The sequence below is a fragment of the Denticeps clupeoides genome, chromosome 2 (genome assembly GCF_900700375.1).
Source record: "Denticeps clupeoides chromosome 2, fDenClu1.1, whole genome shotgun sequence".
Taxonomy (NCBI): Eukaryota; Metazoa; Chordata; class Actinopteri; order Clupeiformes; family Denticipitidae; genus Denticeps; species Denticeps clupeoides.
In genome coordinates, this window is record NC_041708.1 from 28,522,223 (window position 1) to 28,538,156 (window position 15,934).

Genomic DNA, 15,934 nt, shown 5'->3' on the forward strand with positions numbered 1-15,934 from the left:
ATACTATTTATTATTTCCTTCACAGTTTTTTTATCCAATAAATACACTGTACTATTGAAACCCTCCTCCTTTGCTTGTTTTTGATGTTTGTTTTAATGAAAGGACAAGTGTGGAGAAAGTGAATAGTTGGGTTTCTTGATGATTATGTTGCTAATTTAATTTTTTGGGTTTGTTTATGTATTTTTTGTCTTTCGAAAGGAAGGAATTCTATTCTTGTCAAGTTAAACTGAAAGTGTTTCCCAATTCGTTTTGGAGATGTTTTTCCATGTGGAAGTGGAAGCTTCTCTCACGATGCTGATGGGAATGGTGGGCAAACCGGGCGGCTGGGTCAGGGTGGTACCTTAAGTGTGGTACTTGTGTGGACGCTGTGATTAACTCTGTGAGCTAACAGCGAAAAGACTGGAAGCATGCTGCCGTTTCGTCCTATTAGCGTTGGTGATGTGTCACAATGGCAAGTGTGCATGGTTTTATTTTCTTTGAAAGAAAGAATTTCTGTTGCACCACGTTCGTGTCATCCACGTGTTATGACCAGCATTCCCGTGTATAACTGCTGCACTGTGTGTTCCCACGTCTTTATTTTTTCGACTATATTATAATTTTTCCTGTTTTAAAGATTTGTTATCGTGTAATGTTATCAGTAGACACCTTTTGAGCTGCATCATCATCATCTTTGTGTGCATGTAGTATTCTGTACAATTATGAGTCCGCAGAACACTCTGTTATGAAACATGTATGTCAACATCTCGGTAAGATAAACAGCACTGTCCTACCATTAAGTCTAATAGCATATCCAGGATAAGAAATAAATGTGTATATAACTCACATGTGATTTCCTGTGTCTCTCTTACATGAAGCCGCAGCATTTTTCATGCGTAGGATTTTTACTAATTATAGGGCAGTTAATTGTTAGTACATACTATCAGGAAACAATTACATTAGATCACAAATCCCACATAGACCATTCAGTTGGATGTGTGAAAGCTATATTTGTATATATAAAATTTGACAAATTTTAGCTGTGAACAGTTTCTCTATAAATGAAATGTTTATACTAAATGTTACTGCAAATTTAATACACTTGTGCAAAACACTGCCTCTGTTTTTACTTACTTCATCCTAAATTAATCAAAAAAAATTTTATAAACAATTGAAACAAAGAATGATTTCTGCTGTGTATGGTTTTTATGAAATTTGCCAAGGTTGGTGACTTTATTAACTTTCGGACTTTCCAGAATTTACAAAAACCACCCAAAATAGGAAGAAACGCATTTTATTCCTTCAGAACTTTAATTTCCAGGCTGTGCAAATTACTGTAAAATACGCTGCGGACAGGGAATACTTGCTCGTCATTTTCCAAACTTTTTTTTCCTTGCAGCATTTTACATTATTTGCTGTGTTCTCCCTCCCTACCACTGCTTTCCTCTATATTTTGTCTGTGCTTCTTAAACTAGTCTATTCATTAGTTCGTACTGTCTCCTAGCATCTGTACGCGTGCGTTGATGAGGCCTATTCCGAATTAGCTGGAATGATGTAGGTTCAAAGAAGCGTGCCCGTTTTTACCCATTTATCTGCAGAAAACGACCGAAACCCGCCCAACCTGGCAACGCGGAGTTCTACGCCCGGACGCCTGGTGTCGCTGTAGCCAGGCGGCACCGTCCCGACCACAGAAACCGCGCAAGAGTTTGTAGACTTCTTGCTTCGCCTGCGGCCGAGAGAGATGCGATGGACGGCGACGCGTCCCCGGCCGCGACGCCGGACGCGCCCGTTCCCTTCTCGGACGCGCAGAAGGTGGTCCGGGCGTGGATGGTGGACTTCCTTTTTCTCTCCGCAAGCCACTGCTTCAGAGAAGGGAACTCGGAGGAGTTTGGCAGGACCGTGCGCTCGTTTGCGGGTACGAATACGCCACAACACGGAGTTAGTTTCGCGCTGGAGAATCTACTGTAGACGTAGATCGACGTCGTAGTTGACGAAGTTAGCTTTATTTTCTTTAACTTGTTTAACAAAAAAACAGGAAATCCCCACTTTCACAGACTCACGAATGTCTGAACTTTCACACACAAAGTTTTTTTTCCAACTGTCTCAGCCGATATAAACTGAAAATGCGAAAATTCCAAATGGAAAGACAGGGACTGATTTAATGAAAGTGAAAGAGAAGTGAATGTGTAACACCGCAGCACAGCACACGGTGACACAACGACACACCTTAGGTGTCAACAACAACTACAACAACAACAACTGCAACAACACTACATGAACTCACTCCAGCACTTTCAATCACTTCTGGACTCAATCCCCCCCAGACTTTTGCACACATTTTCACTTTACGCATTTGCACACCTTCGCCCTACCTGTTACAAATATTTTATGCTTAAAAACATAAAATTGAAATATTTGGTTATGTTTGGCATTTTGAGGTCTATAGCAGTCGCAAAAGCATTTCACTGCATATCATATGACTGTGTATGAGACAACTAAAATTAGAATTTGAGCAGTGGGCAGCCATGACAGGCGCCCGGGGAGCAGTGTGTGGGTGCACGGTGGCACCTCTGTGGCAGATCGGGATTCGAACCGGCAACCTTCTGATTACAGGTCATTTTCCTTACCTGCTAGGCCGCCACTGCCCCCATATACATTAATATACATTAATATATTTCGTAAATTCATTTACATCATGCACTTTCACTGTAAAGCCTAGACAACAGGGTGTGGTTTGCTCTATCGTTGTATTGTTTAGCAGTTGCGTAATGTTTCGGCTGCATCAATTGGAAAAAACAGCGTGTGTAGGTTCACAGACAAACATGGCTTTTTGAACGTGGAAAATTCTAGGTTTTTGTTTAATGACTAGGTGAAAATCCTGCGAAGATCTGTGTATGTCTGTCGAATACAGAACTTTACTGAGGTGTTTGATGTCCTGTTTGGTGTCCAAAACACACCAAACAGTCACCAAATCTCCTACAATTAATTAACTGTAATTGAATTGCTGGCATTTTTAAGTGGATTTTCGCCTGTATTTCACACGGGGGAGTAGCGCTGACTGATGGGTGCCCGTTGGAAGACCACCAGATTAAGAAGAAAACTGTGAGTGGTTTTCTCGCACGAATCATGGATGGCAGAAATCTCGGTAAGCGTCCCCATTTCTTTAAAGTGAAGTGATTGTCATTGTGAAACACTGCAGCACAGCACACTGTGACACAACGAAATGTGTCCCCTGCTTTTAACCACTAGGCCACCACTGCCCCCGTACTATCCACTTAACAATCCATAGAAATCCTGATTTGCAAGAATTGAGTTTAAAACACGCACACTTTTTGATAGGCTGGGTGCTTTGTTGTTCACAGATGTGAACTATGACCAGGACATAGCTGTCACACCCTTGATGTCGGCTGTTTCTATGTGGGAGACAATGAAAGACATGGTTGACCCCTCTCTTCATCTCAAAATCAAGCAGCTCTTGTGTGTTCAGGTACAAAGATTTAGAGAAGTTTAAGCCTCAACAAATTTTTATTATTTGGTAGGTAAATTGCATTTTGTCCCCTCTGTGTTGATACCTCGGTAGTCTGTTGGCGTGTGCTTGGAAAAAGGCAGATCTTCGTTGGCCATCAAAACCTTGGCGTGGCTGGAGAAGGAGTGTGAGCTGCCGCAGGTATGGTGAAGCCCCTCCTTTGGACGATTGCATTTTTATGGACAGGCTTTTTAAAAAAATCTTTTCTCGTCCTCCTGTTTCTCTTTTATGAAGAAGCTGCAAATGAAACTCTCATCGGTTGTGAACAAACGGGAAGTTTATAACCAGTTCTTCTCCAGCTTCAGCTTTAAGCGACTGCTGGACTGTGTCCAGGCTTTCCTGGACTCCTTTCTGCAGGAAAACCCATCAGGCTTCCTAATAAAGGCATGTTGCACACTCCAGGGGACAGATACCGTGGTTAATTACTTGCTTCGGTTATGATTATTAACGCTTAAAAGCACAGCAAGCAATGCTGTCTTGGGGAAGATTTGATTTCAGTTAACATATTTTGGATTATTATGGAGTAACATGTTTTCTGTAGTAGGTGGTGATAAATTGCATATTTAAGTGAGTATGTTTACTATTGGCTAGAGACTTGCTGGAATAAAGCTTCACCAAATTATGAGAAGCAAGTATGTTCTTTAACAATGCTGGTTTGTGTTTAGTTTCTAACTTGGGGAGCACTATGGCTCTGGCTGAAGTCATTGCGTCCATCTTACAACATACAGTTAAAGCCTTTAGCACTTTTTTTTATGCCACCTGTTCATTATATATGAGTTTATGTTATGCTTTATAATGCCAATAAGCTATGCCTCATCAGGCAGCTACTAAAGTGGTCCAGGCACAGCAGGAGAGGGGCGAGCAAATGCAGCCTGCCGAAGAGCAAGAAGCAACATCAACCTCATCCGAGGACCAGCCCTCGGCCAGTCCCAGCAAGTAGGAAATGTTTCCCCAGACTCACCTCGCTCATGTGCTTTTCTATAACCACTCCATCCCGGGACACTGGGCACAGGGCGAGGCGCCAGGCCACTGCACTCCCGGCCTTAACATCTTGATAATATAACACTGTTAACGGCAACATTTGTGTTTCAGTGTAAAACCCAGTTAATGTTGCTTATTGTTTGCCACTTACAGCAAGGATCCGGATTTATCATCTCAGACAGAAAGAAGGTGATTACTTAAGCTTTTAATATAGAATTTGTTTTTTTAGGCACAACATACTGATATGGGCTTTTTTTTTTTGTAGACCTAAAAGGATGCTGTATACAACATGTCTGCAGCCATGGAAACCTGAGACAGGCAAGAGAGCTTCTGCTGTTACACGTAGAACTCCAAAACTGAGTAAGAAGACATAAAATATAGTTTACTGCTACCAGTTTAATGCTACCGCCATGCTTTCATCGTTTATCCCTAATTTCCAGAGGCCACTCGGTTATTTTATGGAAGAAAAAAAACGTCAAAACCTGACAACACGCAGATAACCAAGAAGAAGGTGAGTAACCATTATACCCCTTTTGTGCAAGTTAAAATAGTTCATAAATTAAGGTCTTAATTAGGGTCTTAAGTTCTTGCTGAGGCGCTTTAGTGCAAAGTGCCACAAGCATCAAACAGGGCCGCTGCCATCTAGCACTGTATTTGAGTGGCGGTTTCTTTAAATGCAAATGAGACCCTCCCATTTAAGAGATATATACTATATGCTCACTCTCTTTCCATAAGCGCTTAGACCAGGCTTGCAGCTGCCTGTAGGAAACCCATGTCAACATTGGGAGGGCCTGCAAAGTTCGAGCCAGGATTCAAGACTTACTTAAATTTAAAAAGGACGTGGGTCATTCACTGACATCAAGGTTTATCTTGTTGTTTTTCAGAAGTGGAGTTTCGAAGAGGACCAGCAACTGAAGGCTGGAGTTAAGCGTTATGGTGTGGGGAACTGGGCCAGGATTCTCCAGGAATTTAATTTCGAGCATCGCACGGGTGTCATGCTCAAGGACCGATGGAGGACTATGAGTAGACTGAACATAGTTTAGTGTTGCAGCAGATCCCCATTGATGGGAATTGAAATATTTGATGAACGCTGACCCTTCATTGGGTTTATTATGTTCAAGAAAACAGTAAAAACTGTTTCAACAGTGGCTTCTTTTTTGTTAGTTTTTTTGTATCGGATTTTCAGTTCCTTTTTATAATTATTTTAATTCACTGTTTTTGAAGTGTGTATGTGTGAATAAAGCAACTTTGAGTGAAATTGCTCACTGTATTCTGCATTGTATTTTCTCCTTTTACACATGCAATGCCTGATTTATGTAAATTCAGATATAGAGTGTATTAGTCATGGCCATAGCTGGTGTGGTCTATAGCAGAAGAGGGAGCCGTTCATGCAATGCAGCTGGACTTTTGCACACACATACGTATCCAATGACATTAATGCAACTGTAAAATAAAGTACAGTTCAATATATATTTTATCAAACAATATCAATATATGCAGTGATTTGTCTGTGATTTGATAATTCTAAAAAATATATGATTCTAGTAGATGTTTTTTATTTGTTTTATTATTACTTGGTTTGTACTCTTTAAAAACTGTCCTCTTTGTTTGAGAGCCACCTTGATGCTTTGTTTCTTTTGGTCGCACGTCAATGCGTGACAACTCATAGAGGTCAAAGTTAATCAACATTCAGCTTTGACTGCACCATCGCTGGGTGCAGTAAAAGATTACTCTTCAGGGGTGTGGTTGTTGCTATCCAGTTTGGACCCGAAACCCAATTTGGACTGCACATACGCAATGGTTACGTTTAGGAGTAGGGTTAGGTTAAGGAGTTGGGTTAGGTTTAAGACTAGGGTTATGGTTAGGTAAAATAGTAGGGTTAGGTTTAAGACTTGGGTAAGGTTAAGGAGTAGGGTTAGGTTTAAGACTAGGGTTAGCTTTAAGCAGTACCACGGTGGCTTTCCGAATACGCACACATGCACAGTCCATCGGGTTAGTGGTCCAAAATGGGTAGCGACAGTGACAAGGTGCGCTCTCCACACTTGTGTTCGGTCTGTAATCGTTCGGTCTTCTTCCTTTCTATCTGTGCAGTACTACTGCCTTCCAGTAGAGTGCAGCAATACAGCAGACATTCCAACCTGCAAAGACTCATTTCAAGGTCATAGCCACCCCACAACATTGTCATTATTTTTCACCCTTTTCACTCTCCCTCTCCCATGATGCTCCACTGAACAGTTGTTTGGTCCAACTTTGGTCCTTGAGTAGTTAAATAAAACCCCGCCTGTACTGAAATCTGATTGTCTTTAGTAAACCAGTCAGGATGCTCATTGGTACGAGTTACATGTACCGGCAATTATGGAGATAGTTTAGTATACATGCTACTTGCTCTTGTTTCTGTGATCATTTATTCAATTTGTGGCCATCAGTTAGCTGCTATCAACATTCAGACTCCCAGAACCTCCAGTAGTCTTGGGATGTGTGCAATGCACAATAGCATTCAGAGACAGGTTGAAGAATGGTGGCCACAAATCAGATATCATCACATATTAAGTCTGGGACCATCTCACCCTAGATAAGGCAAGGAACGTTATTTGCGAAATCGAAAAGGTGAGAACGGAAGTTAGAATGTTATTCAAATAGCCAGCAGTACCCAAAAAGGAAGACCCACTCAGATGAGTGGGCATTGAAGGGCATTTTCCCACACTGTCAAACCTGGCAAGATCTCTTCTGTCCATTCCTGCAACATCTACCCCCATCAGAGTGAATCTTCTTCTGATTCATATGCAAGTGTGTTACCCACTAGGCCACTACCACCCCTTCTCTGTAGTGGGGAATAGAAGAGAGCAAGCCTGACTGGAGACCAGGTTGACATGCTGACATTCCTCATTATGAATAAACTGTATTATTTTTGAGTGAAGTATCTTTCTTTTCTTTATTATTTGCCACATTGTAAATAACCCTAAGCTATTTTTAAAATCTGGTAGCTAAATAGGAGCTATTTTATTATTATGCCATTTATTATCTGACTAGTCCATGACTAATTGATTATGGGCAATGACTATTGACTATCAAAACTGATGTTAATAATTGCAGTCTTCAGTATAGTGTAGTTTTGTATCCTTTCTGAATATGTTGAGCAAGATATTTATGGTAAGCAAGAGCATTAAAAACTAAATCTAAACTCTGTTCAGTGTTTGCTAGCGAGTAAGGGGTGGTAGTAGCCTAGGGGTTAACACACTCGCCTAAGAACCAAAAGACTCAGGTTCAAACCCCTGAGCAGGACACTTAACCCTAAGTTGCTCCCCTGTAACTACTGATTGTACGTCGCTCTGGATAAAGGTGTGTGATAAATGCTGTAAAAATTTAAATGTAAGGAAGCGGATTCATAACCAAAATATTGCGGGTTCAAATCCCGAACTTCCCCTTGAGCAAGGGTTCCGTCCGAACATACTGCTCCCCGGGCGCCTTTCATGGCTGCCCACCGCTCACTAAAAGTGATGGGTTAAAAGCAGAGGACACAGTTCATTACATACACTGTATGTTGTGTATGACAATGACTACAACATTTTCGTTGTTTTGGGGCCTTCATGATGACGCTGGGAAGGTGGGGTCAGATGAAGATGAAGCTGTGCACCTGTGGGCAGGAGCACTGCTCCAGTTTCTGCACCTTCCTCCAGGTGCCACTGCAGCGCGGGTGGCCCACAGCCTTCCAGTGCAGCAGTTCGTCCCTGCCACAAAACAAAGAAGAGGAAATCTGAGCCTCAGAGCATTTCAGAGCAAGTTAATGTGAGAAGAACAGAAACCAACTTGTGTTTCACTTGATTCAGACCAAACTTAATACAGCTGCAGTTTTCTGAATGCCATGAGGGCTTCATCTTTAAATGAGCACAGGGTGAATCCTTTGAAGTCTTTTCACACTACTGCATGATTTCAAACCAACTTGCCAGGTCTGCAGACAGGGAGGGGCGAAAGGCAAGAAATTCCAGCATGCTGAAGAACATTGCCAGCATTAGTGCGCTCACACAAAATTCTGTTCTCTTCATAACTCCAGGTTTTCTAATGCCCATCTTGGAAGCTGCACCTAGCTGCCATGGGCCTAGAGGAACTTCCTAACAGATATATTGCAGCTTCACAGTCTACTGAGAGAAGTTTCCTCTATACATTATTTTTATTTATATATAAGACATTTCTGGGATGGTGCTGTGGTCTCTGCCCATACCTGTCTGCACCACTGCCGTCCCCTTGGCAGCTTCGGGTGTGGTTCTGCATGGCTGGAGTTTGGCACGCCACGCATACGGTGAAGCCCCCCCTCAGATACTGAGTCCACCGGCTGAACGGCTGGTACTCAACCATGCAGTGCGGCGTCAAGGACTCCAGTTTGAACTCCATGCAGAACCTGAGGAAGGGTCGTGAATGAAGATTTGTGTTCTGTGATTTGCCCCTCCTACACACAGACACACACACACCTTTTATGTCTGCAACTCTCCTAAAAAAAAACACTGCAGCATTTTTAAATGTCACAAATAATAATTTGATTCCTGAGTTGCACAATTGAGGCTTTTTATAAGACAGCCCACTGTTGGGTAAGAAACTGGAAACTGCGGATACCCAGAATCCACATCATGGGTTGATCTCCCTCTGCCGTACTCGTCTGCTGTGATAAAAGCTGGTCCTGGAATGAAAGAGACACAATTATTTGACTATATGCACACCTGTGATTTCTTTATCGAGTGCTTAAATACTACTACATAGAACTACTATTTCCACTACTATTTCTACTGCTTATAATAACACAAAGTTATTAAGAATAAGTTAAATAATTATTTATGAGCTAGTTTGGGGTTAAGCATTCTTCTTCTTTCTTCGGCTTCTCCTGTTAGGGGTCGCCACAGCAGATGGCTGTCCACACAGTTTTATGCCAGGTGCCCTTCCTGATGCAACCCTCCCCATTTATCTGGGCTTGGGCCCAACACCAAGAAATACACAGTCACGTTCTTGAGAAAATTTTTATTCAAATGGGATCTTTTTTTTTTTGAACACTATAAAGTTATATTTTACTCTAATAGAAGCTCATCAATTGAGAAACAAGTGCATGTTTGCTGTAGAGCTGCAGAACTGTACATAGTTATACTATGTTCTACTGTGTTCCTATTTTGGTACTTGTAAGTAGGCTTTCAACTTTTTCAACTTTTTTTAATGAAATAATTGCAAGTGCAATTGCAAATAATCAATAGTATACATTTATAAATATATATTTTTAATTTATTAGTGATTTCCATTACTCAAGTACTAATTTGTGAGTATAAATGGTCTAAAATTAGATTCAAAGCCTAATAAGACGCCTGTACCATGTGTCTGGGCGCATGACTGGCCCTGGTGGGTGAGATACTCCATGCAGCCAGCCTGTTCCTCCAGGCAAGGGCAGGCCTCCCCACTGTTCCGGGGTTCCCTCTCGATGTAGCGGCGCCTCACGCGGTAGGAGGGCTGGCAGGGCCGGGCGCAACCGCTCCAGTAGCTCCACTCACTGACCACGCAGGGCTCCGCTGCAAGCGACACCGTTCATTCAAACACTTCACCTATTTATTCTATTGATTTTATTGGATTTAAATAGTGGAATAAACATAGCATAATTCTGAATTCTGAAATCCATCTTGTATCCAATAGCCCTACATTGCTTCAGGGTGGTCGATCTTGTATGTATTAAATGTAAGTCACATGAGATAAGAATAAATGTATAGATTTATGAAGGGTTTTGAACTGTGCTTTAATTGTCTTATTACTATTTGTCAGCTTTTTCAAGACAGACTTTACGTGCTTCAACATGAAATTGGTATAAATTTCATACTCTTTTGCATGTTTAAGTCGGAAACTCACTTACGTGGACATTCTGTTGGGTAGTCAAAGCAGCAGTCCTTGGTCCTGTGGCAGCTCTCATCACAGTAGCAGGTCCCATACACCCTGTCCATCCTCCAGTCTGTGGTGGCACATGCGAGATCCATGCCATGGCAGCATTTTCCAGAGCATCCCCCTTCGGCCAAGTGGTAAAACCCAAACACTGCCACCGCAAAAGCCAGGCTGAGCCCCTCCATGGTCAACCACCTCATTGTGTCTCAGGGAGAGGGGAACTCCTGCCTGGAGCTCTCCAGCTATTTCAGAGAGAGTAGCGACTGTAAGCGGCCTGTGCTAAGTATAGACTCTCCCTCACACGGTCTGTCCATCTCCGCTCCCATCGGCCGAAGGGCAGGAGTAACCTGAAATTCCTCCCTAGACAGATCCTCTGTTTACGCAGAGAGAAGCGAGTTTAGCAATCGCCAGGGCCGAAGAAAAGGTCCATTCTGTTCTGACCACAGTGAGGGAATTGTATCTGTTGTGCCCCGGCTCAGGGATTTCTCCTGAGGCACCAGCCCACAGCGTCCCTGTTCCCGGTTAAGGAAAGTGGCTGCTGAACGAGCAAGTCAGCAAGTGAGAGACAGGGTATCAGAGGAGAGGTAGAGATATGTCACCTCCCCCTGTCCCCACCCTCTTTCCATAGTTATGCCCTGCTGCTTGTGCCCAGCCTTCACCCGGCCCTGGATCACACAGCACACAGCCTCTTTTACCCTCAGAACACACACTTCACACACAGGTACACTCCCCATGATCCCACTCCCCACGAAGAGATTAACAGAGCGTGTGTGCACAATGGCCAGACTTTACGTACGTGAAAGAATTCCAAGGAGGGAACACAGCTACCGAGGTCAGAAGCAAAATGACCAGCAATGTTCACGTTCCTCAACACATCTGAGAAGAGGTACCGTGTGGTCAATGAAACTTTTACGTTCGTTTATTACATTACATTGATGACATTAGCTCCTGCCAGACAGCAGCATCACGCCACCCAGACTACTTACAGATTAAAGAGTTTCAGGGCATTTAAGGTCCAGAGGATTTTCTTTTCTTTTGGTTTCTGAAGTTAGTGGGGATTCAATTAAGGGGGAGATGTTTGGTACAAACTGTCTGAAGCCTTCGAGGCTCTGTCGTGTTTTCCTCCCACTGGCCAGGCAAAATAATTGAATGCTCTGCCAGGAAGCAAGAGCCAGTTCAGCCAGGAACGAGGTTCACTGTATGCGGGAGCAGATCTATGATGACAGGGGGACGGGACATAACCGAGGGGGCGGAAACAGTAGGTTCCCTTTGATTTCCCACTGTGTGCAGAGCAGGGAGGTCAGGCAACAGTAACATCCATCAACATCATTACTGCCATGAAACACAGAGGGCCCAAAGCTTCCCACCATGCTCTACGGAGTATTATAATTCATTTTGTATGTTTTAAGAGCAACAGCGATGGTGGAAAGCAGTGAACTGACTTGAGTGCGAGCCTTTGTGCTACAAAGAGAATTCAGAGTTGTTTGGTTTGGTGCTTTGTTCGTATGAGTGCATTCCACTAGCAAGAAGCAAATATTGACTCACATACTTAACATTTCACAAACCATTGTAAAAAAAGTTATATTAAATATATAAAATATTGACACGGTTATATATATATAAAATATTGACCCGGTTAAACTAACTAAGATAATGCTTAAAACAAGCACTTTCCTGCTACCAGGAAGGAAAAAAACAAACCACCTTCAAAGCTTAAAGCTGAAACTTTGAAGGGTACTTAACTCAGCAAGTCCTGCTCTTGCCCGGAACAGTGAGCCTCTGGAGGATCGCTCTTTCAGCACAAAATTTGCCTATTTGCATTAGAAAGCATGCCCAGAGGTTCTGTATAGCTTTAGGATACAACACCTTTGGCCCATTGCCTCCAATTGGAGGTGAATATCACATATCTGTGGGCCTATTTTCTGTCATCCTGTCACAAGAAATCTAATATTTTCGGCTCAATAGATCCTTCATTGCGCACACACGGTCCTGTAACTGTCTGCAGAGCTCATGTCACGTGACCTGCCTTTGGGAACCCTGGTTGCTTGCTCAGGTTGAATGTGTTCTCATCATTCAGAATGTGTGATTAAACTGTGGTAAATCTTGTGGTCTGTTTCTTTTACTTTTTTTTCTGTTTGCGCTTATCCATTAATATATTGCATGTTATGGTCCAATAGGAATATTGTCTCAAAGATATGCTAAAATTCATCCAAAGGCAGTGCACTTCTGCACACTAATCTCAGTTTCTATCCATTGAATGATATCTTCAAGTGACAAAAGATGAAGGATTTACATCATTAGTGGATTTTTACTCTGAGATGGAGGCAAATTATCACACACTCCTGCATGCCATCAGTGAAAGTTGACTTCTTTATCTGCTGAAGAAAAGGAAGAGGGGTGTGATGAAGCATCAACTGGCAAAAAATGAGCACACCACACACTTGTGTTACGGACCCTGCCTTGAAGGAGGCAATCAAGTCACTGTGTCAGGTCAATCCATTCAACAAATTTAAATGATCAATTAAAAATTTGTGCATCTAATTTATAAAAATGCCACAACAAACGCGAGAAGTGTCAACGAATGAGTTCATGGCTACCTGTTCTCGTTCTCTCCCTTTTATACTATGGTAAAGGTACAGGAAATACAGTAAATGATTTTGTCTTGTTTTGGGCTTATTCTTTTGTCACATAGTTCTGTTTATCGGTGTTCAAATATACAGTTGAACCTGCTTACAACCTGCCTCGTCTAGAGCTCCTGGAATTAGAATGATTCAATTTGTTTCAGACCGTGTGTAATTAGAATCAGTAATGAATGGAGGTCTTTGTCCTGCCTTATCTGTGGACTTTACTGACTCTTTTTACTTCCCTTCTTCTGTTGTTTACTTCTCCTTTCTCCACTTTCAATGAAAGGTTTCATGGTCCTCTGATCAAGAAGCTTTTGAAGCAGATGCACCATGTGGTATGGTGTGTTTTTCTTCATTTTTTTTTCCATATTTATCCTCAGCCCAGCCTCGTCTGACAATGCACAATGCCGTGTCATTTTTAAAGGTCTCGGGGAAATGTTTTGGAAGACAGAAATGCATTAATCACAGCATGAAACACCAGAAGCAGCCTGTTTAGTTTCCGACTGTTGGTGTCCAGATGGAAAATTTTGAGTGTGGGCCATTGTGTAATACCTCATAAAGGCACCATCAGCTCAGCACTGATAGGGGAAGCTGAAAATTTGCAGTTATATCTAACACTGACCAACAGCCACCATCTTAAGTGTCCTATCTGAAATAACAGGGATTTCTGATCCCTTGGGAGATTAAAACAACATAATGCCCCATATTGTACTGTCCCTGCATTTCTTTCTATGTGTAAGAGTCTTGGTCTAAATTAAAGCTTTTAATTCTTATAAAAAGGATGCTACAATACAAATTCCTAGACAATTCATGAAACAGAAGTTGATGAGGGTGATGTTTTCTGTCTGTTTATCTGCTCTGCTTTATCTTCTTTCATTCAAGTTTCCTGCCAGACAAAGGTGTCCTCATCTGTTGTAATTCATTGTAATTGACCAAATCTCGTTAGTGGAATGGACTGTTGTGGTGCTTTAAAAAGATCTCTATTGAACTGAGAATAATTGCCACTCATGACGAAACGGTTCTCTTGATACATTTACATTTACAGCATTTATCAGACGCCCTTATCCAGAGCGACTAAGTAGTGGAGCAACTTAGGGTTAAGTGTCTTGCTCAGGGACACAATGGTAGTAAGTGGGATTCGAACCCGGGTCTTCTGGTTCATAGGCGAGTGTGTTACCCACTAGGCTACTACCCCCAGAGAGATGGTTTCCCACATCAAATTAATTGGTTAACGAATGTGGACCAAATCATAATATGGTATCATTATTCTAGTTAGCAGGTTACCTGTCAGAAGTGACTTTTCACTTGTAGACAATTTGCTACACTGTCAACAGTGTTGCCAGATCCAGCTGATAATTTCTGGCTGAACGAATATTTAATTTAATAATGTGTCCTGCCACTCAGCAAAACAATGGTTAAAGAACGATATAAAGAATGAATATAATAATACCACCAAGCATCTGCCCTGAAAACAGTGAACACTAGCAAAATGTAAAAAATGTAAGTAATCTGACTGATTAATTAAACAGATCACGTCAATTTTGCAGTTTTTTTAGTGTGTGTGATGTGCTGAGGAAAAAATGTTGCCCCCCTCAACCCCCACGTACACTGTAAAAAGTGAACACTGACCAAACTTATTTAAAAAGGGATAATCTGTCACACTTCATATTTTAGCATTGATGAAATGTAATGATTGTAACCTGGTTTATTTACATTAGGTTAATACTAAAATATTAAGTGTGACAGATTACATATATTGTTTTAAGTTTAGCCAGTGTTCACTTTTCTCAGAGTACTATCATAGCCACATGGTGGACCAACAGTAAAAGAGCATCAGGAAAACCTGACCATGACTAAACTCTTGAGCCCAGCATGAAAATCCATCAGATCTCCATTGAAGCATTGTGCAAGTGCTTCATTCTGACAATAGGCATCATCTGTGTTCGCACATCTGTACATGGAGGAACGCAAACTACTACATTAACTTGGCTGAGAACCCACCCCAGCATGGGAAGGCATTTCATATTTCCCATAAAAGCCTTATTTGCTCACGTGTTTCTATTTAACGCAGCCCCGTATTACCATGTAAACACGTGTGCGACAGCCAGACTGGGCACAGAGGCACCTGTGCACACATCATGAATTTTATGCAGTGGGTAAAATGAGGTTTTTGCTCCTCACTGAAGCTCAAACGAAAAGATGTGTTTGTGGACCTGACCTTTCCGTGAACTGTGGCAATTGCCTGTTTGCTCAGACATGTCCCATTTGTTAAATGATTCGCTTTTTAACAAAGACGGCATGAGCGCTAATAGGATAATACGTTTCTGTGGCCTTAAAGCACCATGTGTAAACAGAAGGACTAAAATTGGTTCAAGTGTGTATTACTGCGGACTCAGAGTCTTTGTAATAACATCCACCTCTGTTCCCTGGAACTCTACAAAAAAGAAATTCTAATATCGTTGCAACTTGTTCAACTCATTTTCAGTCATTAAAGAACATTCTTGCTTTACACGATTTTAACCAGACCTGCTCTCCTGGGTCTGTGGTGCTTGCCAAAACGGAGACTTTCTGATCAGCCGTTTTGGCAGTGCTGGGGCCTTGAAGGCATTACTCGCATTCTCAGGTCAGTGAGAATAAAGGAACGCTCTCTTTGACTCCCAGTCACCCTGACTGAAGTACAAAACCGGAATAAACACTTGACATTCTTTTGCTGTGCATATTACTTTGTCTGACCACATTTATTTAACTACATACAAATATGAAAATGTTATTAAATGTGGTAAGACATATGAAATAAGATGTTATACATTTTGTATGCTCTACTTTAAGTATGTAATGACAGTAGGGTGCATTAAATTTTTGCCAGAGGAGCTGAGGGTTTTTCAGCAGGAGGATATTATCAGTTGGAGTACCTGAACAGTGG

At 41.9% G+C, this 15,934-nt stretch overlaps 2 protein-coding genes across 4 annotated transcripts; one reads left to right on the forward strand and one right to left on the reverse strand.

The window, feature by feature from the left end:
* The first annotated feature begins 1,635 nt into the window (after positions 1-1,635).
* On the forward strand, positions 1,636-5,745 carry terf1 (telomeric repeat binding factor (NIMA-interacting) 1). Of its 2 annotated transcripts, none has more exons than XM_028970514.1 (10): positions 1,636-1,891; positions 3,029-3,121; positions 3,339-3,463; positions 3,557-3,643; positions 3,737-3,886; positions 4,323-4,438; positions 4,637-4,672; positions 4,749-4,801; positions 4,924-4,994; positions 5,368-5,745. In XM_028970514.1, the coding sequence occupies exons 1-10, from the start codon at positions 1,723-1,725 to the stop codon at positions 5,524-5,526; spliced, it is 1,059 nt and encodes a 352-aa protein (XP_028826347.1). In that variant the 5' UTR covers positions 1,636-1,722; the 3' UTR covers positions 5,527-5,745. The 2 variants fall into 2 exon arrangements, with proteins under 2 accessions (XP_028826347.1, XP_028826346.1); XM_028970513.1 differs by having other exon boundaries at positions 1,638-1,891; positions 4,749-4,843.
* On the reverse strand, positions 4,669-10,922 carry sbspon (somatomedin B and thrombospondin type 1 domain containing). 2 transcript variants are annotated; one of them, XM_028970516.1, is made up of 5 exons: positions 10,362-10,922; positions 9,832-10,026; positions 9,092-9,155; positions 8,703-8,879; positions 4,669-8,211 (listed from the first exon to the last, which is right to left on the reverse strand). In XM_028970516.1, exons 1-5 carry the CDS (start codon positions 10,585-10,587, stop codon positions 8,094-8,096), a joined length of 780 nt encoding a protein of 259 aa, XP_028826349.1. In that variant the 5' UTR covers positions 10,588-10,922; the 3' UTR covers positions 4,669-8,093. The 2 variants fall into 2 exon arrangements, with proteins under 2 accessions (XP_028826349.1, XP_028826348.1); XM_028970515.1 differs by having other exon boundaries at positions 8,703-8,927.
* Positions 10,923-15,934: the final 5,012 nt, after the last annotated feature.